The 24426-nt window shown below is 39.1% G+C and overlaps 2 protein-coding genes and 1 long non-coding RNA gene across 5 annotated transcripts in view; 2 read left to right on the top strand and 1 right to left on the bottom strand.

Annotated features, from left to right (window-relative positions):
* The first annotated feature begins 219 nt into the window (after positions 1–219).
* LOC136856191 (uncharacterized) lies at positions 220–12245 on the top strand. Its single transcript, XM_067133874.1, has 4 exons — positions 220–486; positions 4361–4461; positions 6333–6495; positions 7670–12245. The coding sequence occupies exons 1-4, from the start codon at positions 433–435 to the stop codon at positions 7700–7702; spliced, it is 351 nt and encodes a 116-aa protein (XP_066989975.1). The 5' UTR covers positions 220–432; the 3' UTR covers positions 7703–12245.
* Positions 12246–14486: 2241 nt separating this feature from the next.
* The window catches only part of LOC136856190 (uncharacterized), a 212105-nt gene continuing 202165 nt past the window's right edge, over positions 14487–24426 (top strand). Inside the window, exon 1 of the long non-coding RNA XR_010858269.1 lies at positions 14487–14586. This is a non-coding gene — a long non-coding RNA (uncharacterized lncRNA). The remainder of the gene's footprint in view (positions 14587–24426) is intronic.
* The window catches only part of LOC136856189 (homeobox protein unc-42-like), a 126837-nt gene continuing 121308 nt past the window's right edge, over positions 18898–24426 (bottom strand). Inside the window, exon 6 of one of the 3 annotated variants that reach the window (XM_067133873.1) lies at positions 18898–22594. In XM_067133873.1, coding sequence (XP_066989974.1) covers positions 22422–22594 — 173 coding nt within the window. In that variant the 3' untranslated portion in view covers positions 18898–22421. The remainder of the gene's footprint in view (positions 22595–24426) is intronic. The other 2 variants (XM_067133872.1, XM_067133871.1) reach the window with 2 other exon arrangements.

The raw sequence follows: 24426 nt of genomic DNA, 5'->3' as shown, positions 1-24426 counted from the left end.
TTTCAAAACCTTGGCATTCAATTTTTAGATTAAAAATACTGGTATTTAAGATTTCACTCGGCGTAGAGATTAACAATAAGTAATGATATTCAATCTGGATATTTAAAAACCATAAAAATAATAAAAAAATTTAAGATTTAAAATCGTATCCGCATCTAACATTTATACGAGATCTGTGTCCGAGGACGGTGACGGGGCCTTGGGGAGGGAGGGAGGGGAGGGGGTAATGTATACGTCAATGACAGTAGTGACTCAACATCCGGAGAGGACGGACGCGCACCACCCCAGCTGCCAACCAGGAAGGACGCCGTGCTTTTGGGACAGAACAGAACCCGTCGACGGAAGATGACAGACGACCGGACGGGCTGAGGAAGAAAGCGACGAGGGAAAGAATTCGCGGAGTTGATTCCCGGGGAAGAAAGGGAAGAAAATATGGCTCCTCTCGCCCTGCTGAAGGTGGCCACTCTCATCTGTCTGTCCCGGAAGGTATAACAACAATTCGGTTTTTTTTTTTTTTTTGGGGAAGGGGGGGGGAGGGGGCCGGGTGGGGTGAGGGGGAGAGGGAGAGGGGAGAGAGAGAGAGAGAGGGAGGGGAGGGGAAGAAGGGGGGCCGCTATAATTGACATGTACAATATTGTCGTTGTTTATTTGTTTTGTTTTTGTTTACGTGTGTGAAATTGAGAGAGAGAGAGAGAGAGAGAGAGAGAGAGAGAGGGGACGGATTGAGGAAGTGTATAGCATATAATCTGACGTTTCCATTGTTTTGTTTGTGTTTGAATTTCGTGTGAAATTGAGAGAGAGAGAGAGAGAGAGAGAGAGAGAGAGAGAGAGAGAGATAGGGGATGGATTGAGGAAGTGTATAGCATATAATGAGACGTATCCATTATTGTTGTTTATTTGTTTTTTCTTTTACACGTGTGAAATTGAGAGAGAGAGAGAGAGAGAGAGAGAGAGTTTCCTTTGTATTTGCATTTATATTTTAACCTTTTTTATTAATAAATATATATGATTTACTTTATTTTATACACATTATAAATATTTTAATCTTTTTTATTAAATAAATATGTATGATTTAATTATTATTAGTATGATTGACATTTTTATTATTGATTGACATTTTTAATTAAATATATATGATTTAATTTTTATTAAATATATATATATATGATTTAAATCTTATTAATGTATCTTGAATTACCTCTAAGCTCCCGAGATGGTTAGGCTATGCCCGTCTCCGTCGGGCGCAGCCTAGGTCGCGTTAGGTTAGGCTTTCGAGGGGCCGAAGCGACTCGGTGGCGTAGCCTAACTTGTATTAGGTTAGGCGTTTCGGTCGCCTGGCGTTTTCTTTGTGTACGAAGCGAGTTTCTGGCCTAGCCTAACTTCTTGTGGTTTTTGAGTAGCCTAACTTCCAGCCAAGGATATCAGACTTGGTCCTGGGTGTTAGACTTTGACGTAATATTTTCCTCGATGTGTTGAAAGAAGCCTTCGATTTGCGCTTTAGTAAATAGACATTAAAATTAGTAAAATCGATGATTACCCCAGAGGCCTGATTCTTGCCAATCGCAGAGTGAGATATTCACTGTCTTTTGGTAATGTTTATGATATTTAGTATCTTTTTTATATGTTTTTACATTCCACCTCAAAGGGCTGGCATTCAATATGCGTAGTCGAGGGGCCGCGGTAGTAGTCTGCAATTATACCTTGAAATTTTCCACCGTACGGCAAGAATTGGGCAAAAATTTGATTATAACAGACCACCCCAATTCTGGAGAGCATGTCTTTGCATATTTTAGCTGCAGAATGACTGCAAAAATCACATAAGCTACAGTAGGCTATACAATGCCTAATCATCATCGTCATAAACGATTTTTACATTAGTTTTTCCCCTCATGGGGTAGCCCAGACATGAAATGGCTTCCATGCAAAGTCTTCTGTCCTGTGAACATCCTGTCTGAGATCTTTTTAAGTCAAGGTCTTTGTCCATCGTCTTTTTTCTTGATTTCTTAGGTCTTTGATACGTCTTCGTACTGCCACTTCCAAATCTCATGGTTATCAGACCACCTGTTCCTTGTCGTTTCTCATCACTTGAGATTTCGATCTGTTTTCGAGCCTTCCGATACCTCATCTCTCTGCCAGTGCCTCATTCGTGATACAATCTTCCCACCTTGCGTAGGTTGTGAAATTTGGCATTGTTTGGTCACATATTTTCAGAGGTTCTTCTCCTTGTAAGTGTTCATGTTTCTGCACCTTCGAGTGTGTACCACTTGAAGCTGCATAAGTGTTTGCCAAGGTTGCAGAATATTGCAGGCTAGGTTATTTTGAATATGCTTTATACTGTGTTATGCTTTGTTAGTTTTTTGCAGGACAGTACATATCTTATGTACCTGTTGTCTGTTTATGCCTAGGTTGTAAAATGTTGTAGGCTGGGTTATTTGAAACTTCTTGCATATTAATTTTCCAAGTTTATATTTAGCCAAGACACATGGCTTTAATTTTTCATTAATACTTTTTTATGAGTGATTGGGAAGTAGGCTCAGCAAAGTCTACTGCAACATTACCCTTGCAACACATGCCTAGGCTAGGATCCCGAGTTGCTCGGAAATTGCTGTGTTACATCTGTCGGCGTCTAAAGCACACCAATTTTATCAAGACCAGATTGATGGAAAAATGTCTGATCCTGCTGAAATATTGGACCAGACTACAGGAGTATTCCTGTGGTGACCTGGAAATGACAGTGAACTTACTAACAAGTGTCATAACAGAACACTTTCTCTTGGGCTGTCATGTAAAATAGGTCTTGCTGGGGTCTTCTGCCAAAGTGTGAGCAAGGTAGACCGCATAGCCTAATTTGCATGAATGTCTTACTAATAGTTTCGTGAACATACCACCTAATGCCTATTAGAGTTGTGGGTTGGTTGGAAGGTGTCAAAATGGTGAATTTCATACTCTGATGGAATTAATCACATTTGTTTTGGCACTTAGCGGCCTTTTCCATAGTCCTCGGGCCGTAATCTCATCCACTGAGCATAAAGGGAAGCTTAGGCTAATCAATCTGTTCTTGTTTATCGAGCCATTTTTGTAATTTGGGATGTTAATGTAATACCATACGGTACAGCTGTAGCCAATTGCTGGTTTCCAGTTTCAAGCTCGTCTTCCTAAAAGTCAACAAATTATGCCCCATTTTAGCTACTTTCTACTGCTCATGACTGAGACATCAGCTGGGCAGGTGTCTCGGTGCAAAACGCAGACGTTTATGCGAATGATATTTGTTTTCATTTGAGTGGAGAGACGAAAACAAGCATTTACAAACATCTGTTTTGCCAGTCAAGACTGAGAAATCAAGTAGGTAGGGTTGACACCAGAGTTCTTTTGAGTGTCGTGAGAAGTGTCTTCCTGCTTCTTTCGTAGACTCCCAGGACGTCTAGTTCTGCTATCAGAGGCTACAGGATCTGTGTTAATCTTCCTCTGGGATTGTATTTATGAATCCCTTGGAATAAGGTTCATTTTTCTGTCCTGTTCAATAATCCTTTCGCTTCTGTAGATGGTTAAGCTTACAAGACAATGGTTTCTTTAAGTACGAATGTCATATTGGAGTATTGTAAACGTAGTATATTGCACTACATAAAAACCCTCTCCAATTGGACCATACTAAATGAAGGTTAAAATTGCTTGCTTAACTTCAGTGAGATCTCAGATTCCTAAGGGTAGCAGGATCGTATTACTAAAAGCCTACCTGGTTACCATTTTGAACCAAAACACAAGGCTATTTTCGACAATGGTTTGTACTTATAAAACATAAAAATTGTTTTAAAAGTGATTCATGTACAGGTGACAAGCGTAAACTCAAGTAAATTTGAATTGAAGGCTGCAAAGAACTAACTTATTACTTGGAAGGAAGTTTAATTATAGTAGAAGCCCTAAAATTTCTTTAAAAATTATTTATGTACAGGTAATGGGCATAAACTGAAATAAATTTGAACTGAAGGTTGCAAATAACTGACACACCACTTGGAAGGAAGGTTAATTATGAGAGAAGTCTAATCATAACAGTTTCTCTGTGGAACGTACATACACATTATACGCTGTATTTTTCACAGAGAAATATTCACAAATTCCTGTATTTTCATATAATTTTTGTGACTAAATGCTTTTTTTATGAAAAAACCATTAAAATGTTCAGATCTAATGTTTTTAGAGTTTTTTTTTTGTTGTTTGAACTATCAAAATAGGCAGTTATAAGTGTTTTTAGAGGATGTCAAGTATTCGCGGATTTTAGCATCCGCGAATATCTGGGGTCGACAGTACACTATATCTCAGCGAAGTGCCGTCATCAACGCTAATATTATATCTGTCATTCCAGGTAGCAGCTCATTATTGTGAGTGGAATCTCTGCGGTGGGGAACAGTATTGCTGCGGAGATAACCTTTGCTGTGATTACGTGTATGGTTTGTGGTACTTTTGGTAAGTCTTGGATTTCGTTTTCATCAGCATATTATGTTTTGTTAAGAATTTATTGTTATACTGTTTCTCTTATTCAGAAGTGCTTTAAGTAGTCAGTAAGACAAAATGTCTTTTAATAGTGCAAAAGGAAAAAAAGTAAATAGCTAAAATGTTTGACGATAATCGTTGCAAATTGGTTTTAAATAAACCATTCTTGCAACGTGTATCCAATGCAATTACGACTTCCAGCGTTGTCTTCACTGCACACACACTGTAATGTACTGCGTCGTATATCATAGGCATTTTCAGGTTACCTCATACTTCTGCATTATCCACAGTGTAAAGGAGTGTACTTCTATCTGTATACATTGCATATCCGGTCAGTCTGTCCAGAATTGAAAAAATTCAGTATCTGCAAAATTTCCGAAATTGAGATATGCCACCTATTGGGCTCGTGAAACACGAACACACAACTTACTGCAGTTTCAGAATGATTCTTCAATGCTTTCCACGAGTATTTAGGGGGTCCCATTTGCAGTATCTGCAAAATCAGTAGTAAGACAAGGGATTATCTACCATTTTTCTCATTTTTGTATTGTTGCAGACACTGCAGTCTTCCATTTTAGGGAAGCATTGTCAGTCATTGAAACCCCTGTCTGATAAGTTTTCCAGACTGATTAATATTTCACTAGGTAAGAATAGGGAACTTTTTGTGAGACATCGTATGATGATAAGCGGACATCATTGTACAGTATTACAGGTACACTGTAATGACCTTTTGTCAGCCTCTAACAATTGCTACAGAAAACGGTGTAATCTGGTGCCGGATAGATGCTATAGAAAGCCTCTAGTTCTGAGGCATCCATGTGGTAACTCGTGCGTCGATCTCGGCTTTTTACTTTGTCCGTTCCTCCTTGTCTCTTCCCACCGAGCTGTCCAACGTCTCTAACTTACTATGCTCCAGTTTTGACATCTCGTTGAAGAGCAAGTGAGCAACATCTGTGACGATCTAGAAGTGGTACTCAGTTACTCAATGGGTCTCTGTGGAAGGATAATAATCAATAATATTTTTAGCCCATTTTCATATTAGGAAATGTATAGGTTCTTAAAAGCCTCGATGGTTAGGTCGGTCGAGCAGCAGCCTCGGACTTCATAGAGGTCTGTGGCGTGGGTTCAAATCCGCAGCCGACCGGTCAGAGAGGCGGACACTTTGCTATCTGTGTAGACACCCTGGGATTATGTACGTAATCAATGGGTAGGTTTGGTGAAAGCAAATGGGTGTTACGGACTAATACACACACAAACAAAGCCACTCCAACATCTTCTAAAAACATTACAGACACCTCACACGTCTCGAACTGTCGGCCTAACCGCTCAGCTCTCCTCGCTGCTGGGAGAAAGGGAGGTGGAGATTTGGCACGATACATGCACACATGCGCTACTGGGGTCTAAGCGATGTCAGGCAGGGCAGCCGATCGAGGCTACGGTCCACCCCAACGCCAAATCAAAGTCCTTCGAAAGAAGGCACCGTGCTTACCCCATATAAAAGATGGGAGAAAGCTCGTTAAACGAAGAAGTATAGGTTCTTAAAACAAATCAAAGTCCTTCGAAAGAAGGTACCGTGCTTACCCCATATAAAAAATGGGAAAAAGCTCGTTAAACGAAGAAGTATAGGTTCTTAAAACAAATCAAAGTCCTTCGAAAGAAGGTACCGTGCTTACCCCATATAAAAAATGGGAAAAAGCTCGTTAAACGAAGAAGAAGTATAGGTTCTTAGTCACTAGTCAGTGCATGTTGTACACTGAATGAATCAGAAGTGAACTGCTTCTGGCAGTGAGAATAACATTTACCTGTACGTAAGTTCACCCTTCTAATTTCTTTATATCTTCCAGGGTCGGCGTGCTGTTCTTAGTGCTGCTTCTCTCTGCGTGCGGCGGACTGTTCCGCTACTACTACAGACGCTGGACAGCCGAAGGGGGCGGCCCTCCGTACGTACCTTTCCCAGCTTACTCCTCTCTTCCGACGCACATCTCCAGCCAGGATCCCCTCTTTCAGGTAACTTAGTGTTTTGCGTCGATTTCCGTTCACTTCTTTGAGACGGGGAATGTCTGTTGACAGTGGCAACATAAGAGGTTTGTTTGTAATCCATTTGTGCGAAAACTTTGAATAACTCACTTCACAGCGAACGTAAAGACATTTAAATTACCTTCCTGGTTCAAATAAGGTTTAAGGCTGCTTAATATTCATCATACATTGTGTTTCATTTCTGAGTTTATTTATTGCCTCTTTCATTTCAAGTATTTGATGTATTTTGGCGTTTCATTAATTTATTACTTTCAAATAAACTTGAGATAAAATCTTTTAACATGGGTCCCACTTCCTGCTGGTCATGTGCTTGTAGAAATTTTAAGAGGCTGGAACCTTGCTCTAAAATTCTATATCCTTCAGTGTATCAGACATTTCTCATCATTGGTTTATGCTTAATCATTGTTTATTTGGTCACATTTATTCATTTATATTCCTCTGTATTTTAATGTTCTTGTCCTACCTTGCGTTTTCTCCAAGGTATGGCCACGCTGTACCATGGGAGGTTGCTTTTCATATTAATGATTTTTTTGGCTTGCCCAACATTTTGGATAAGTTCGTAATTACTGTAGAGATGTATGTAATTTCCAGGATAGATAATTCTTGTTTAATTCTTGTTTAGAAATTCCTCACGACTGATTCCTGGCTCTGAAGTAGTCAGCCGTAGAGTTCATAAACCTTAACCATAATTCTTCATGCTGCTGAAACCTGTTGTGTCATTCGTAGACTGAAAAGGTTTTGTGGATTCAGATAGTCCTGATACCTGTATAAGCAATACTTTATTTCATTTTGTATTTGTGAGTTTTTCTCTGCATATATTTTTCATTCATTTGCTTTTTCATGACAGAAATGTCCTCGTCTCCACTCAAAAACCCAAACGACCATAATGTTAACCTTTAAAATCTTTTTACGCTTAAATTTTCTTCCAGCACAGAATGACCTCATAAGTTCCAGTGCTTTGAATTTGCCCTAAATTTTCCATTCCATTCCACTCTTATAGGGTCTTTGTAGCTTATCAGAAGCCCAGATGCACAGTGCATCTAGTAAGTTAAGGGGCAACTATACTAATAATAACCGTAAACAATGTATTCTTACTTTTCAGATGCGCTATATAACGTTTCTAATCTTTCCTTTGTAACGACAGGTTACTGAAGATGGAGTGAAGCCTGACTTGTGAATTTTCTCGCAACCGCTGTGGTCTTCCTGTGTGATCTCATGAGTACCTTAATTCCCTGGAGTTGAGGCAAGGCGGCATTAAATGGTAAAAGCAGGTGCATTGAACAGAACACTGTGAAAAGCCTTTGTAGGCATCTAATTGCATCTGATTGGAAGCTTTTATTTTTTTGTTTGTTTGTCTCTGTGAAGTTCTAAGAATCTGAAGTGTATTTTAAGGTATTCCATTTGGAAATTATTTTATCGGGTATTTGGTTGAAAATTCTACTTGAGTTCATTACCAGGTTGTTCGAGAAGTTCGAGCGTACGCATCCAGAACATTTACTCACGAGAACCTGCGTATCTTAAGGCAGACGTGATAATCATAGCAAGTGTGTATTTTGGGAGTTGCTTACGATACTCTGAGTGTAGGATGTGTCGTATATTTTAAGTCTGCATTTTGAATGCTTAGCAATTACTCTGTACCTAAGGTAATGCATATGATAAATATTATTTTGCTTTCAGCCACGGCTCAATTCTTAAACTTGCGTAAGTAGCATACGTTTGGTTGTGTGGAAAAATCAGCGTGTTTTTATTCCCGAGGAAAGGTGGCGAGATTGACTCTTTATTCAACCACTTTTAGGCACATGAATTTTAAGTGCAGTAAGATTTTAACGAGATTATTTCCACGCCCATTTACTAAAATATAATTTATGGTTATGTCTGTTAATAGCAGTCTGTCTCACCGATTGGTTTTTTTTGTGTTCAGGCCATCGTCTTGCGGTGCTTTTATGCCGAGATCTATTTCAGATGTCGAAAGAAACATCGTACTTTATAGCTTACCGTTGTAGCTCTTACTCTGTGGTAGCTACAACACACTCCGGACAGGACTCAAGAACCATAGCTGACTAATAGTTAGCGATCTTTCACTCTACGTGGATGTGGCAGGAATCTCAATTGATGGTCGCGTTCAAATCGCCCACAAAACTGTCGTGTAAATCCACTTTTCCCAAGGTTGTGTCCACTGTCAAAATCGGTCTTTTCCCCACATACAAAAAATCTTGGTTTGTAAGTTTGTGCAAAAACAGAAGCTGCGAAGTGGGGTCCTATAGCCGGGATACAGTTTTTAATAGTTATCCAACTAAGGTATGAGAGTTGCGGGTTATAGAGAAGTTTGAGGGTCGATTGTAGTGTTTTTTTGACTTGATGGCGAACATCCACAACCGATATCACAACCTTCCACCTTGCTTCTGAATGGCTGATAGATTTGGATTGTAACCTGCAGCGTGTGGTGATCAGCACGAGCTTCTGGGAGTCAAGGTGACCTCCGGTGATACTGGCTGCGAAAATTTCCCGTCGGCTTAAGAAAACAGACCGTAGACGACTTCATTTGTTTTCCTGGAAGTTCCCCTAATGCCCCATTTCACACGCTACTTTCTGCGACAGAGGGGCCTACCATTTTGTCTTGTAAAAGTGCCAAAACATGTACATGCAACACAGGCATCACGCTAAACATTCTGACAAGGATTCATCGCTGTGTAATGTCCGTTGAGGCAAGTTTGACGGTCAAGTCACAGGTTCATTATACTTCGGATGCCTGCGAGTGAAGACAAAGATACGACTCGGTAATCTTTGAAGAACACTTCAGCGGTGGTTGTGACTTATTTTCCTTCTCGTCAGGAGTTACCTGACACTTGTGAGTCTAGGGTTTAAGGGTAAACGTGTTCTTTTGGGACTATCGTTGAAAATGCAACCGAGTTTTATACGTAGTCTTTCCCCTTTAGTGAGTCGGTACAGAATATACTTTCAGGATGTAGATTTAGAGGTATCAGTGCATTGACAAATTCTATATCTGTGTGAGGATTCCGTTTGTATTTATGAGGAAGCGTTTATTATTCATGTGTTCAGAAGTGAGAGCATTGTTTCTTGCGTACGTCGTAAGTCGAGCGGTTGTTATTGGATTTGTTTTTTCAGTTCTGTTAAGCTTAGCTGTATTATTTTAGTATTTAGGGACATATATATATATATAACTACCTTTGGTTCCAGTTAGGTGGGAACGTTCCACGTTCTCCAGTTTGGCTGGTTACCTGCCTATATTTGTAACAAATCAGTTGATCAAATTTTAGTCTTCTCCCCGTAGGGGGGGCTAGTGCCGTCAGCGTACCGCACACGGTGCACCGTAGGCATTGCTCGAGGTTCTTTGCAGCGTCCCCTCAGCCCCTAGCTGCAACCCCTTTCATTCCTTTCGCTCTACCTCCGTTCATATTTTCTTCCATCCTACTTCCACCCTCTCCTAGCAATTATCTCAACATTATTTTCAGTGCCGGCCAAGATTTTATATTCCAGTTTATAGTAACATTCTGTCGACAAGACTCCTGTCGCACTGATCGCGAATAATCATCCGGCGTGTAGCTATCGTTTAATCTTGGCCCTTTTCTTTACGCTAGGACGAAAACTGTGAATATGACAGATGCATATTTGATAGCATAAATAATATAGACAGTGTCTGGTAAACCTATATCAGTCTAGTAAGGCAGTTTGTATCAAATAGGAAACTGGTGTTACATTAGTTACGATTAAGTGTACAGTAGAACAAAAGTACGAACGATAGCGACGTAAGTGGAGTGACGTGACGGTATTAGAATTGCATAATTGGTGTTTGTAACCTGCTACGAGTGTAGACACAGTCTTCCTTGTAACTCCAACCGTAGACAATCTATTCATTTCGAGACCTGCGTGCGCGCTTCACGATGCAATGACGTTTGTCTTTTTGTTGTAACGCGTTTGAATTTTTCCTTTTTAGGTTTGTCGATTGTAATAGGGATGTGCAATGGGTCAGTTTGGTTTTCTCATGTCGATGGTATTGTTACGAAGGACCTGTCTCACGTTTCATGACTGTGAATCGGGTAAAAATATTGTAGCTTCTTTTTCCTTTAATTTGGGTACTCGCAAAATCCAGCAAGATAATGAGGTGTATTGAAGATTTTAACTTTTGGAGTCATTTGCTAAGAGTTTTTATCATCTTGTTTCTTTCTAAGCTTTAATGAAAGTGATCATTAATCTTTATCAGTCCTTATACTGTAATTATTGTATACTTAATCCCTTGTGAGTCAGATGGCCCAATGTCTAGATGATCTTCTGTACGTTATAATAAGGAGGGCCTAATGTTTTTTAATTTATGCATTTCATGTAGCCTTTGAAAATTGATTATGGTCATACGTAGAGCTTCAGATGAATCTGGTCCCAAAGGAATTCTAATTTGGAGGTAATAATTATATTTCTTCATGAAAAGGTGGCCAGAATTCTTCACAATTCGGTAACTTCATGAGCTAATTATCCTGAAATTTAAATTTTTACAGAAAAGCTACTTACGAAGGCCGTTTCAAATTACGAGTACAGTACATCAAGGTTTATGTGCAATCCCACGTCCTTACGGATTTTAAGTTTTATTTTTCGTTTCTTGGTTCCTTGAGTTCTTTCAAGTTTTCTCGTTACTGTGACCACTTTAACTCACGAGGAATGCTGGGTCTTGAAAGGTGTTCATTATGAATCTGGGGACTATTGCAATTGCATAATTTACAGGCATTATTTTCCAGGGTTTCATGTTTACAAATCGATACTTGAGCTGGTCTACATTGCCCCAAACAAATTTGAAATCGGGGGCGTTCCGTAGAATTACGAACAAATAGGCATAAGATTCCAAATTTTCTTTGGTACTTGCAAACATTCTGATTATACACAACATTCACGAAGTTCTGTGTTAGTTAAAAAAAAAAAAAAAGTCTGTGATACTGATTTTAAGTTGAGTTTGTAAGAAAGAAAATTGTAAGGTTGCGTTAGACTTTTAAAACACGGAGGAGTGTGTGAGCATGGGGTAGTTTCGTTGTCTTTTTAACTCTCTTGAGTTGCGTCTGAGCGACTTGGAGTTTTATCTTGGAGGCAACTCTCGGTATTAGTTTCTGTACAGTAGAACGTATCGTCCTTGAAGTAATCACAGAGTGTGTATCGTTTCGTTATTGGCAGCTCGATGCAAATTGACGGTTCTTTAGTGATTTGAAGTCTCATATTTTGGTAACGTGTCATTTCGGTCGACAGAGCATCGACAGAAAACGTTCGTCCGTTGGCCGGGCATTAAGGCACATACTTGCCGCTGATGCATAGGCCTACGTTGTCGCGGCATTAAAATTTCGTACAGGCCTACGGCGTCGCGGCCGTAAAGTCCGTAAAGTTTCAGATGTTGGATCCCGTGTTTTACGACGCAAAAAAAAGTATAACAGGCCTTGCAAATCATTAAAAAAAAAGTCGAGAAAAGAAAAAAAAACAGTATTGTCGTTTTATTTCGCGAGAGAATTCGTGACGCAGCGTCTTTACGATAGCCTTTGGTTGTTCCTCCATAATCTCATTACTATATATTCCATATTTTTTATAAGATCACGATTTCCAAAATGCAAAAATATAAATGTTTACAGTGCATGTATATATAATTTTATAAATATAAATATATATATTGCAATCTGTTGGCTCAAAATTATAAATGGGAGTTTGAATAAACATTTATAATATATATATAGTTCGTCTTTCAAGCAGCCTAATGTGTTAGTGGTATATTGCGAACTTTTATTGTACCTCCTTTCATATTCTCTTGCACTGTCAATTTCTGTTCCAGCACTGAATGACCTCATAGGTCCCAGTGCTTGGCGTTTGGCCTAAATTCTATATTCAGACTTTTTTTAATAATTTCAAAGGAAATATTGACCATGTAATGTTAATTTGGATATATGTAAATTTCTTTTATTGCTGTAAGTGAAGCATAAGTTGTCTGGGGAATGAAGGCTGATATAGACCTCTGGATTCTTTAAACCAGCCCAGACACACTAACTGGTAATACCTGTAAAATAAAAGCAAATAGTTAAGAAACATGTGAAAAATCTGCCCCGGTTTCTTCGGCGCAATCGAGTTCTCTGTACAGCGTATATCGAGGCCACTGAAAATAGAAATATCTTAGTTTGTCTCGGTATAATGCTGTATGAGCCACGGCCCATGAAACTTTAACCACGGCCCGGTGGTGGCCTTTCCTATATCGTTGTCAAAAGCACGATCATGGCTAACTTTAACATTAAATAAAATAAAAACTACTGGGGCTAGAGGGCTGTAATTTGGTATGTTTGATGATTGGAGGGTGGATGATCAACATATCAATTTGCAGCCCTCTAGCCTCAGTAGTTTGTGAGACCTGAGGGCGGACGGAAAAAAGTGCGGACGGACAAATCTGCCGCAATAGTTTTCTCTTACGCAAAACTAAAATTACCGTACAGAAATCATTAAAAAACATTACATAAGGTTACTTTAAGAACATAGGCTAAGTTTGTTTAAGTTTCTTAAGCAAACTATTACCCGAGGTACTTAATGTCTTGGTTCAGGCGACATCACCTGCATAATTTTACCTGTAATTAACAGCGCTATTTAATATCGACCTTGTTTTATAAATATAGATGAGAGTTTCGTTAAGAATTGACATGGAACATTTTATGACAAGTTTTTTAACATTAAAATTGGTAAGATAGAGATAAATCATACAAAGATTAAAATCAAGCAATTGAGGTGAACGACGCCATTGAAAACCTAAAAAAAAAAAAATAGAGCCTAAAACATTAGGCCTAAATAAACCTCCATTTAGAATCTAGGTTAATTTAATATACCAATGAGACAATCTACCAATAATTCATATATATATGTAGATGAGATAATGATGGAAGTGAGACGGAGATGAGAAATGAGAATGGAGATGAAAGTGGATAATTGAGAGATATAAAAAAAAAAACTCGAAAGATATAAATGGCAGAGTTTTTCAAGGACCAAAATTGGTCTAATTTTTGTGGTAATATAAATAGGCTTAAATCTAATCTATTTGAAGGATTTTTCAATATAAAAACTTAGATTTTATATTAAAGTTTATTAATTTTATATTTTTATTCCCAAATTTACTTCGGGAGTTCATTAACGAGTCATTTGTATAAGGGGGCAAAAGACGTTCTGAATGAACCCCGTTTTCTAACTCGCGATTTAATATAGACAAGTTTACCATAAAATAGTAATAAATTCACGTTTTCTATAAAAATTATTTTACAAATAAAGAAAACTAGAAAATAAACCTTAATGGGTAACTCTGTTAAATCTCTATTCGTTGTCTTTTCACCAAAAATTAATAGAAATACCGATATAATTAATCCTAGATTTATTTATAGTGAATAAATATATACATTAATATGCAATATTTCTGTCATATAAGTAATCGAATCAACTTAAAGCCTATTTAGGCTTTTATATCAGTTAATGAAGAATTTACCTTCGATGTAGTCACCTGTTGGTTAAGCCAAAACAAAGGTAGCTCATTTTTAGAATTTAAATAATTCTACTAATTCAAACCGACATACTTAAAACTATGAATTATTAATGAAATATAACTATATATTAAGTAATAAATATAATATTAGGAATCTTAGATATATAAATAAATATATATTTAATTTAATTATACAGATCACTTTTGAAAGGTGTCTAGACTATTGTCACGTGACGACATGTTGACACTGAACTTCCCTGGGTGTTCGGATTTCTCGACGACTATGTGATTGACCCAATGATTTAATACTAGTAATGCGTTTAAAACCAAGAATAAATGATGATTTACATTTTAATATAATAAAAACTCTAATTAAAATAAAAATAGTGGCGTAATTCTGGTTTAAATCGTCTAAAATGGTAATAAACTTAATAGATAATCTCTATAGGTTTCGAACACAGCTACCCGACCGTAGAGCCCGTCCATTGCAAATGTCTCTCTTGAGTTTGTGAAGTGATTTAATTCATTTACTCATTTATTATCAACGAATTTAAGCTGATAAATAAGTAAGTACATAACTATTTTACTTATTGTTATTTAAGTAACGAAATTAAGTCGAATACTTCCATAATAAGTAATAAGCAGGGGTGGGTTTAACCATTAAGCAAAATAAGCAGTGCTTGGGCCATCAAGGGAAGGGTCCACAACAGAAATTTTCCACAGCACGAATTTACCGTGGTCCACGGGCCATAATACGTTGCAATTACTGCAAATGGTGCAGCTGGACCAGGATCCACGAAAAAAGGGCCCCCCCACATTAAATGAAAGAATTACATTCAGATACACACTGTGGAACAGCTTCCCAGAGGATGTGCAATTGGAACTTCTTCAGAAGTTCAAGCGAAGGTGCTATGTATTGCTACCCTAATGCCATTCTCCTTGCCTTTGAGTACATTTTTATCTATTTAATTTATTAATTAATTTTTTAATAAGTGAGTGGGATATCTTTCTGTATTTGCCTTTATCTCTTCTTATTTCCTAATGAACATCATATTCTTTGGAAGCTTGAATTTCAAGTCAGTGGCCCCTTTGGTGGGCTTGTTCCATATGGACAAGTTTCATCTCCTGAATAATAATAATAATAATAATAATAATAATAATAATAATAATAATAATAATAATAATAACAAGATCACTTGGTGCAGACCACTTCCAAGGCTCATGAATTCGAAGGAAAAAAATTCCCCCCCCCCAAACACACAAATGAAAGCAGGGGAAACTTTGCAAAAACAAGATTCAGTCACGCTGAACTTTTATAAAATAATTGTAGAAGACAATACTGAGCGTGCCTTTCCAAATGTAGACAGTGGCTTTCGTATATTTTTAACATTATTGGTCACAAATTGCACCAATGAGCGTTTATTGTATTGCCTGAAGTGTATTAGAAATCCCATCAGATCAACTGTGCAACAAGGCAAGATGGATGCATTATTCAATTAAGTATAGAAGCAGAAGGATTACTTAAGATTAGTTTTGAGGATCCGATCAGGGACTTTGCAATTAAAAACCGCGGGAGAAAACTTTACAAATATAAATAAAGTGGAGGCATACAAAAATAAACATTATTTTCCATTACTGTAAGTTTTGTTTCATTTCGATAAATAGAATTTTATCTGATGGTTTATTATTGTTCGTATTTTGAATCACGTATACGTAATGGGGGCCACCAAAATCTTTCAAGTACTTAGGGTCTGGTAATGAGTAAATGAGACAAATATTATGACTGAACTGAGTTGAATCGAATACAGAATTTAGGCCAAAGGTCAGGCACTGGGACCTATGAGACCATTCAGCACTGAAAAGGAAATTGACAGTAAAAGGTTTTTGAAAGGTGTAACAGGAGGAAAACCTCAAAGCAGTTGCACTATGAATCAATTATTAGGAGAGGGTTGAGGAAAGTGAATATGAAAGGAGGTACAGTAAAAGGAAAAATAATTATGGTGGTCTGTGTGATTTGTGTGGGATAATTGGTGGTTTTAATAAGTAACAGGTTGAGGTTTATAAATATTTTCTATTTTATTTATTGTAATTCTGAGGTTTTTTGGTTTGGGTTTAATGTAATAAACCAGAATTGAATTTATTCTTTTTATTGGATTTATTTTAATTCAGTTCGATTTATTCGTACAGTGAATAAATTACATAATTACAGGAGTAAATTTTGTAGTGTGTGATCCATCTTGACTGTTTATGAATTCACATGAAATCTATTTGTATTATTTTATGGCTCTTAACTGCTTGATTGCAATTTAAGTATGATTCTTAACCTGCTTAATTGCAATTTAAAGTATGATCCCTTACCTGCTTGATAGCAATTTAGGTATAATTCATTTCCTGCGTGATTGCAATTCGAGTATAACTCCTTACCTGTTTGACTGCAATCTAAGTATGATTCCTTACCTGCTGGATTGCAATTTAATTATGGCTCTTTCCCTGCTTGATTTCAATTTAATTATGATTCCTTATCTGCTTGATTGCAATTTAAGTATGATTCCTTACTTGCTTGATTGTAATTTAAGTATGATTCCTTACCTGCTTGATTGCAATTTAAGTATGATTCCTTACCTGCTTGATTGCAATTTAAGTATGATTCCTTACCTGCTTGATTGCAATTTAAGTATGATTCCTTTCCTGCTTGATTGCAATCTAAGTATGATTCCTTACCTGCTTGATTGCAATTTAATTATGGTTCTTTCCATGCTTGATTGCAATTTAAGTATAATTTCTTTCCTTCTTGATTACAATTCATGCCAGTTTACCTAATTTTTTTTACAATTCAAATGGTTCTTACTGGTTCTCATTAGCTGCCTAAGTACAGTTAACTATAGTTTCGTCACCTGCTTATTCTACTATGGTGTTTTTGAACCTGATTTAGTGCAGGTAAACATCTCTGTCCCTTGTAGGCTTAATTACAGGTAACTGTAGTGGTCTAAATATCCCCCATACCTTCTTAATTACAGGTAAATACCCTACAAATTGCTTTTAATTACCTGGACTGCTTGTACCTGTAATTGCTTTGGACATATGATTGCAGGTACATTTACCTGGACTGTGTACCTGTAATTGCTTTTGGACAGTGATTACAGGTACACTTACCTGGACTGTGTACCTGTAATTGTCTTTGTAACACCTAATTACAGATCCACTTGCTATATTTAAATACAGTTAACTGTAGTTGGGTTTCTGTGTCTCACTAACTTACAGTTGTCCTGAGATGACTGTAAGCACTACTGTTGTTTAACTTTCTTGTCTAGATTACAGGTAAATGTGGTTGTCCTGATTGCAGGTGTTACAGGTGTAGATACAGAGGTTGCCTTGCACCTGATCACAGGTACCTATGGCTTTTCTTTGGCACTTATTTGTAAGTGTTAAGTGTTGAAACTTTCACTTGGCATCTGATTGAAAGATAATTATGAATCACATTACTTTGCTGATTACAGGTGACAGGTATCCTTGTAATTACTTAATTACAGGTACCTGTAGTTCTTCTTTAATGACTGATTGCCTGTTTAGACTTGCAACAGATCGTAGAAGTCTAGTACAAGAGGCAATATCTCATAAGGAAGTTGATGTATAAGCTTATGTGACCATTTCTCTAGGCCTTCGGGTGATGCCAGCATCCTCATCCTATGAATGAATGCTTAGACACTTGTGACATGCATTGGGAGTCTGGTGTGAGTGGGAATGGGTTATAATGAGGCATGAGAGGTGAGAAGAGTTAGTGGCTACGTAGTAGACCAATAAACCTACTGATTTTTAAGCCTTAGTTTTATTTGGTTTCTCTGAATTCTAGACTTAAAAGTCTTCTTTTGTGTTCAGAGGCTGGCCTGTTGATCAGCAATTTAGCCTTAACTCAGTGGTTAGACTCTGAGTCAAGGCTTTTAAGTTGATTTCTCAGTGGATATGAAAAGGCAGAACTAGGGAGACCACTGAATAAATATCACTGACAGCTTTGCTAGGAGTTTTACCTTGGCTACAACCACAATGTGGTATAGCTTACCCATTGCAGTTGTGGAATCTTCTGATCTAACAAAGTATTTAAGCAAATTCATTCCTGCTTTGTGCTGACGTCTCCTGAATTTCAGGTGTATGTATTTTATGTTTTATTCCTTCTTATATTTATTAATTTATTTATCACCTGTTCCTGTAACTTGTCTCTCTCTCTCTCTCTCTCTTTCTGTAGGCTGATATCCCATTGGGGCCCTTTTGGGTTCATAAGAGTCTGTTGACTGTCCATAGAGCTTCCAGCCGAAGATTTAAAGAGAGAAGGGAAAAGAAAGCTTGCTTGATCTATTGACTGGACCTCATTAGACTTAGGTAAAAGAGAATGTTGTTTGTTTGGTCCTTTAGAAGACGAGACACTGCTAAAATGATTTAGAACATGGAATCTGAGGCAATGAAAGGCTGTTCTTACTATGTTTTAAGACATGGTTAGGCTAATATAGACCTGGAGACCACAATTAGCCAAGATATATCCCAAGTGGTACCTTTGCTCAGTCAGTGAACATTAGAAGGTACTAAAGTAGACTTTACTTGATATTTTTAAGGTCCATTATATACATTTATGAAAGCAATCATTGTCTTGATACATTATCAACTGGGGACATACCCTGTGCTTTTAAAATGATGTGTGTTTGGAGTAAGCTGGTGAGATATATGATTGAACTTGTCAAGCATTGTGGGGTTACAGAGGCCAACTTTGCAGCTTGGGTTGAATGAGCCATTTTTAATAAGAAGACAACTTACTACATAAACACACAGACCGGAAGAGAGTCAGTGTGACCTAGTACTACTTGCAGGTGAAGAGAAACTCCAGGAAATTCCTTATTGGCGCTTTATTGCACGTGGTTTTACAAAGGCGGCCTAGGCAGGCTCAACGTCTGCTCAGGCCTTTCTTACTTCTAAACAAAGGGGGTTGGGAGAGATGGGGGAGGGGGTGTTTTGGTGGGGGGGGCCAAGGAAGGAATGAGGGAAGGAGAGAGGGAAGGTGGAGGGAGATCAGGGACCATCAGAGCAAAATTTGGGGGAACCAACTTTATATTATTGCCTCGCGCCTGCGGATGTCTCTCGCGCCCTCCCTCTCCGACAGACCTAGCCTAACGTTTACGCTGTCTCGCGTCCGCACGACCTTCCGTCTCCCGGTGGTTCGCGGGACGGTCTTTCGTCTCGCTTTGGTTTCGATTTGTGACTAGATTGGTTTACGTAAGACTCTGATTAATTAGAATATTCACTTACGATGCGCACGGTTTTGAGAGCCGGCAAGTAGGCCTAAGCATTCGCTATACGATTTCGCTCCGTGCGTCTTCCTGTTCGTCTAGATATTCGCCATGCTTTTGACCACACTCCTGCATTATTCAGCAACATATCTTTCTGTTATATCTAAATTCATTTGTTTGAGGTCAGTTACCATCAATTTTAATGAGACTGTCTAGCGACACGCCATCGTACGTTCCGTTTTAGGAGCAGGCAGATGGCCACTGTCCGGAACTCTCCGTCCGCGTGGCGTGCGAAGTCGTACCTTACCTCGACATCCACTCATTCCCTAAATCCTTCCCATTACAAAAAGTTGGTCCCCCTAAGCTGATGAAAAATTGGGGCAATTATTTGAACTCCAACCAGTTTCTCATAAACATAAAACAAAGAGACTACTTTAATTGTATCATTCACCAAACTCACTCACTCGCTCGCTCACTCAAGGGGCTCGTGCTAAAAGTAGTTGATGTGGGCGGGCATGCCAAGGAATCTGAAGGCAGGAGAACGGAGGATTGTCGTCAAGATCAACACCATCATCTTTGTGGTCCTTGGGGAGTTGACAAAGTTGGTTGGTTGGCGGAGGACGAGGAGTGGTGTGGCTGAGTTAACGCTCGATTTAGCTCAAAGTGACAAATCTTTCACAGAGGGAAACTTGTTGTGCAATCTTCCCCAAAAAAAGGTATTTACATTATTTTCTAAGGTTCATTATTGATTTATTTTTTTTGTCGGTTAGCCATAAAACCTTACTATTCTAAGCAGAAGGGGATGCCGTCTGTTGGACCGCCGTGCGGGTGGTGACTACTAGCCGATCGACCGGAGAGCAGCAGCTCTCCGAGGGGAAAAGAACCAATTTTCCGTAGAGAGCGAAACGAACGGTGACACGCGGCGAAGGACAGATGGCGTCCTCTTCTCGTCATTCATCATAAACATTGACTACTATCTATTTTACGTGGTAACATATACACCGATAGTCGCAGACACGCAGTTTGAAGTATTTATTTAGTTTATTTATAAGAGTATTCTCGTATCATTAAGACTAGAGCTATCATGAATGTGAAGTCCATTTTGCAAAAAACGCCGTTGCAAAACTCACACGATTTCAATAAGAAACACTTGGAGGAACTTGAAGATCTGCATTGGTGAGAAAATTGGTGAGAAAATATCATACGGTGAGAGAGAGAGAGAGGATGGAGGTGGGTGAGGGGAAGGTTGGTTGTCTTGGGTCTTCTTCTGGTGGTTAGAGCACAGATATAAACATTGTTGTAAACAATCTGGTTCAATTTACACATTGTCTAGGTTGTACAACTCTTGTACAGGTCAGTCTCACGGTTTCCTGCGCCGTCGTGGGCCAGGAGGAGGAGGGGGAGGAGGAGACGGTCCTTCTAAAAGTCACGCGCCAGCCCGCGAACAGCTCGCGCCCGGACCGGGCTGCGTATCAAATCTAATCAAACGGGTAAAACTAACTTTCAACCCTGTAGTGAGACAGAGCTTGTATAAAGTTTTCTTACCACTTCATTAAGTTTTTCTTTAAAGGAGTTTCAAAATAGCTTGTTACATTGGCTTTATAAAAAAGAATTCGAAGAGGAGTAAGGTGGCTGCAAAGAAGAATGTAACGTACGACCACAGCTAAGCTAAAGTAGACACACTCCCAATCGAAACAGAACATTTTTGTGAGAATGAAAGGTTACCAGCATATAGGTTACAGCAGCTGAGCTGATCATCATCATCATGTCAGTATTTATAAAACTTCCAGATTTTCTCAGTTACTTTATGATATAAAAAACATATTGGAAAGAGGCAGATTGATATGACAGTAAGGGAGGTATTCTCAACTTTCAAAGAGAGTTATTTATTCATTATTACGCACTGTTGCCAGCGATGATGACTCCTGCAGTAACGCGTTGCTCCGAACTCACGACTGGACTCCGATATGTCGATCGTGCGCTGCGCAGTGAGTTGTGCGCTGTGCAATGAGTTGTGCACTGCGCGTCGAGTCGTGTCGGCTTCAACGACGTGCCACTGGCGCACGTACAACAACGGAGGGAAGCCGAAGGGGGAGACGAAACGACGCGAGTTGAATCATGGAGAAGCAGCTCTTCTCTCGTCCTCTCTGTAAGACGCAGCACAGTAGCAGAGGCGGAAGTGCCTGTGACACACACACACGAACGTCAGAGGTTTACCTTACAAAAAAGCTATTCCGAAGGGGAGGAGAAGGAGGAGAGGGTATCGAGCAGGCGACGTGGTGGGCGGCAGCAGCTGGAGAGAGGAGGGGCGAGCTAAGGGGCGGTCTCGTGGAGTAGTTGCTGCTGCCCCTCCGTCTCGGGATCGGACATCCTGCTGTCCTGGTCGTGGAGCGAGGAGGAGTCCTGCGGGTGGAGGTGGTGCTCGTGGGAGGAGGAGGAGGAGAAGTCCTGCTGCTGTAGGGTCCTGGGATTGGCTTCGTAGTCACCCAGGGAGCTGTGGCTGAAGTCGCCCTCGAGCTGGCCGTAGGCCTCGGAGACCGGGGTGTAGGAGAGGCCGGGGTGCGAGTGGAGGGGCAGCAGTGGCGGCGGGTACACGAGAGACGAAGCAGTAGCCTTGGCCTCTACCGCGCTGCTGCTGCTGCCGTCCTGGCTCGAGAGGTTACTGCACACCCCCCCCATCAGGCTGGCGTACTCGTGCAGCTGTTGCTGGGACGGCGCGGGACTCGTCCCGAACTCCGACCCGGTTTCCCCGGGCCTCCGCAGCAGGAGGTTGTTGGTCGCGCTGCTGTTGCTGCTGCTTCCGCTCGCTGCCTCGTACTCCGAGGGCGTGTGCTCGGTCTCCAGGGAGTACGGCTGGAGGCCGTAAGAGTGGTGGTGGTGGTGGTGGTTTGAAGATGACGAAGAGGAGGTTTGGCGCGACCCATGCTCAGTGGTGGCAGCTGCGCCGGAGGCGGACGAAGCCGACGCAGACGCCGTGGAGCCCTGTAGGGCGTCGCCGCCGCCGCCAGCCGAGTACCCGTAGTAGTAGTGGTAGTAGCTGGAGTAGTACGACGGGTAGGCCGAGGCTGCTGACGACGACTGGTGGGCGGCGGCGTTTCCGGCGGCTGCCAGGGACCGCAGGTGGACGTCTAGGTTTGGTACTGGAGCATGGGCGCCGACAAGTTTGGGTGGTGGGTGGTATTCATGGAGAGGGCCGTGAGCGACTTCTTGTACCAGTCCTCGTCGGCGGCTGTCTGCAGCCCCGAGAAGCAGGGCGAGGCCAGCCCCTTCTTGTACCAGTCGTCCTCCGTCGCCATACCTGCTGGGGTCAGAACATGTACACGGGTCATAACATACATAGGTCCGCTCTCTTCAGGGGCAGGTCGTATGTAGGGTTCATTGGGCCTATAGAAAAGCTACAACAGGTTATACTTTGCTGGTTGTTTCATCTACAACAGATTATAGAGTTTATTAGGCCTACGTGAAAGCTGCGGCAGGTTATGCAGAGTTCACTAGGCCCATGTGAAAGCTACAAAAGATTATAGAGCTCACTGGGCTTATAAAAAAGCTTATAGGTCATAGTTCACTGGGTTATGAAGGTTGTACTTCACCCTCCAAAGGCAGGTGATTAACCTACAACAGATTATAGAGTTCATTGGGCCTGTACAAAACCTACAACAGGTTATACCTAGCTAGGGCTCATTGGTTGTTTCATCTACAACAGATTATAAAATTCACTGGGCCCTATACTAAATCTTATAGATTATATAGGTTATAGCTCACTGGAATTATACTAGACTATAGCTATCTCCACAAAGAGAAATAAATATTATATTGGTATAATTAACTATAACTGGATTATACTCCCTGAGAATATTAAAAATGTTTATTAAAATATACTGTTTGTTATTTATCATAGTATATTCAGGCTCAACGCTTAAATTAATTTTAGAATGTTTGTATATAAAATATGTTCTTTATATATTTTAAATACTAACATTCTAACATTAATTTAAGTGTTTAGTTTGAATATATTAAGATTAGCAACAAACAGTATATAATATATTTGCATAATAAACATTAATATAAAGAATAACATTAAAGAAAAAATCTTGTCATAATTGAATGATATTAATTTTGCCAATCACTTAACCTAAATTGGTGTAATTTGAGTAATGTAAGGGTTAGATAGCATATAATATTTATATAATAAACATTAATATAAAGAATAACATTAAAGAAAAAATCTTGTCATAATTGAATGATATTAATTTTGCCAATCACTTAACCTAAATTGGTGTAATTTGAGTAATGTAAGGGTTAGATAGCATATAATATTTATATAAAATGTATTATATTGTAAAAAATTACCTTCATAAATACTCCCCAATGCATGCTAATTATTAGTTCATGTAAATATTATTATTATTATTATTATTATTATTATTATTATTATTATTATTATTATTATTATTATTACTGTGAACTTTAATTTAAAATCCTTTCTTCACTATTTTTTAAATAAAATATTAAATCTGTTTCTGGGCTATATTATAACCGTCTTCTGCTTTTTGGAATTAATATTTTTTACGAATTTGGAATCCAAAATAAAAAAAAAAAAAAAATATGATTCATAAAAGTATTTTAAAGAAAGCATTTTGTTTTCTGAAAGGGAAATTGAGAATATAGAGAGTGATTTTTTTGAATAATTTATATATATAAATATGTGTGATTCAATACTAACCGTATTATTATTATTATTATTATTATTATTATTATTATTATTATTATTATTATTATATACTCAAGTATTGTTTACAAAAAGCAAACCATTATAAAATAATTCCGTATATTCTTAAAGTCCTTACAGTTCCTTTTATACCAATTTAACCTCTCTCTCTCTCTCTCTCTCTCTCTCTCTCTCTCTCTCAGCCGAATAAAACGAAATATATCTTTTAGGTAGACATGTACTGGACACGTTTCATATCCCCTCGGGAAAAGCGACAGAGCGTCGCTAAGCCTAATGAGAGAGAGAGAGAGAGAGAGAGAGAGAGAGAGAGAGAGAGAGAGAGAGAGAGAGAGAAAGTTCCAGTGGGATAAATTATTTCAAACATCGTCCTTAATTAGGGAGGGAGAGAATATAACGCGTCTTAT

The sequence above is a fragment of the Macrobrachium rosenbergii genome, chromosome 34 (genome assembly GCF_040412425.1).
Source record: "Macrobrachium rosenbergii isolate ZJJX-2024 chromosome 34, ASM4041242v1, whole genome shotgun sequence".
In the NCBI taxonomy this organism is placed as follows: Eukaryota; Metazoa; Arthropoda; class Malacostraca; order Decapoda; family Palaemonidae; genus Macrobrachium; species Macrobrachium rosenbergii.
This window is presented reverse-complemented; position numbering and strand designations above follow the sequence as displayed.

What these genes read in the sequence shown, in the direction of transcription:
- LOC136856191 (XM_067133874.1), top strand. Translation starts at nt 433, where the DNA reads ATGGCTCCTCTCGCCCTGCTGAAGGTGGCCACTCTCATCTGTCTGTCC. An exon ending in TCATCTGTCTGTCCCGGAAG is followed by an intron (nt 487 to 4,360) that starts GTATAACAACAA and finishes CTGTCATTCCAG; the next exon opens with GTAGCAGCTCATTATTGTGA. An exon ending in GCCAGGATCCCCTCTTTCAG is followed by an intron (nt 6,496 to 7,669) that starts GTAACTTAGTGT and finishes TTGTAACGACAG; the next exon opens with GTTACTGAAGATGGAGTGAA.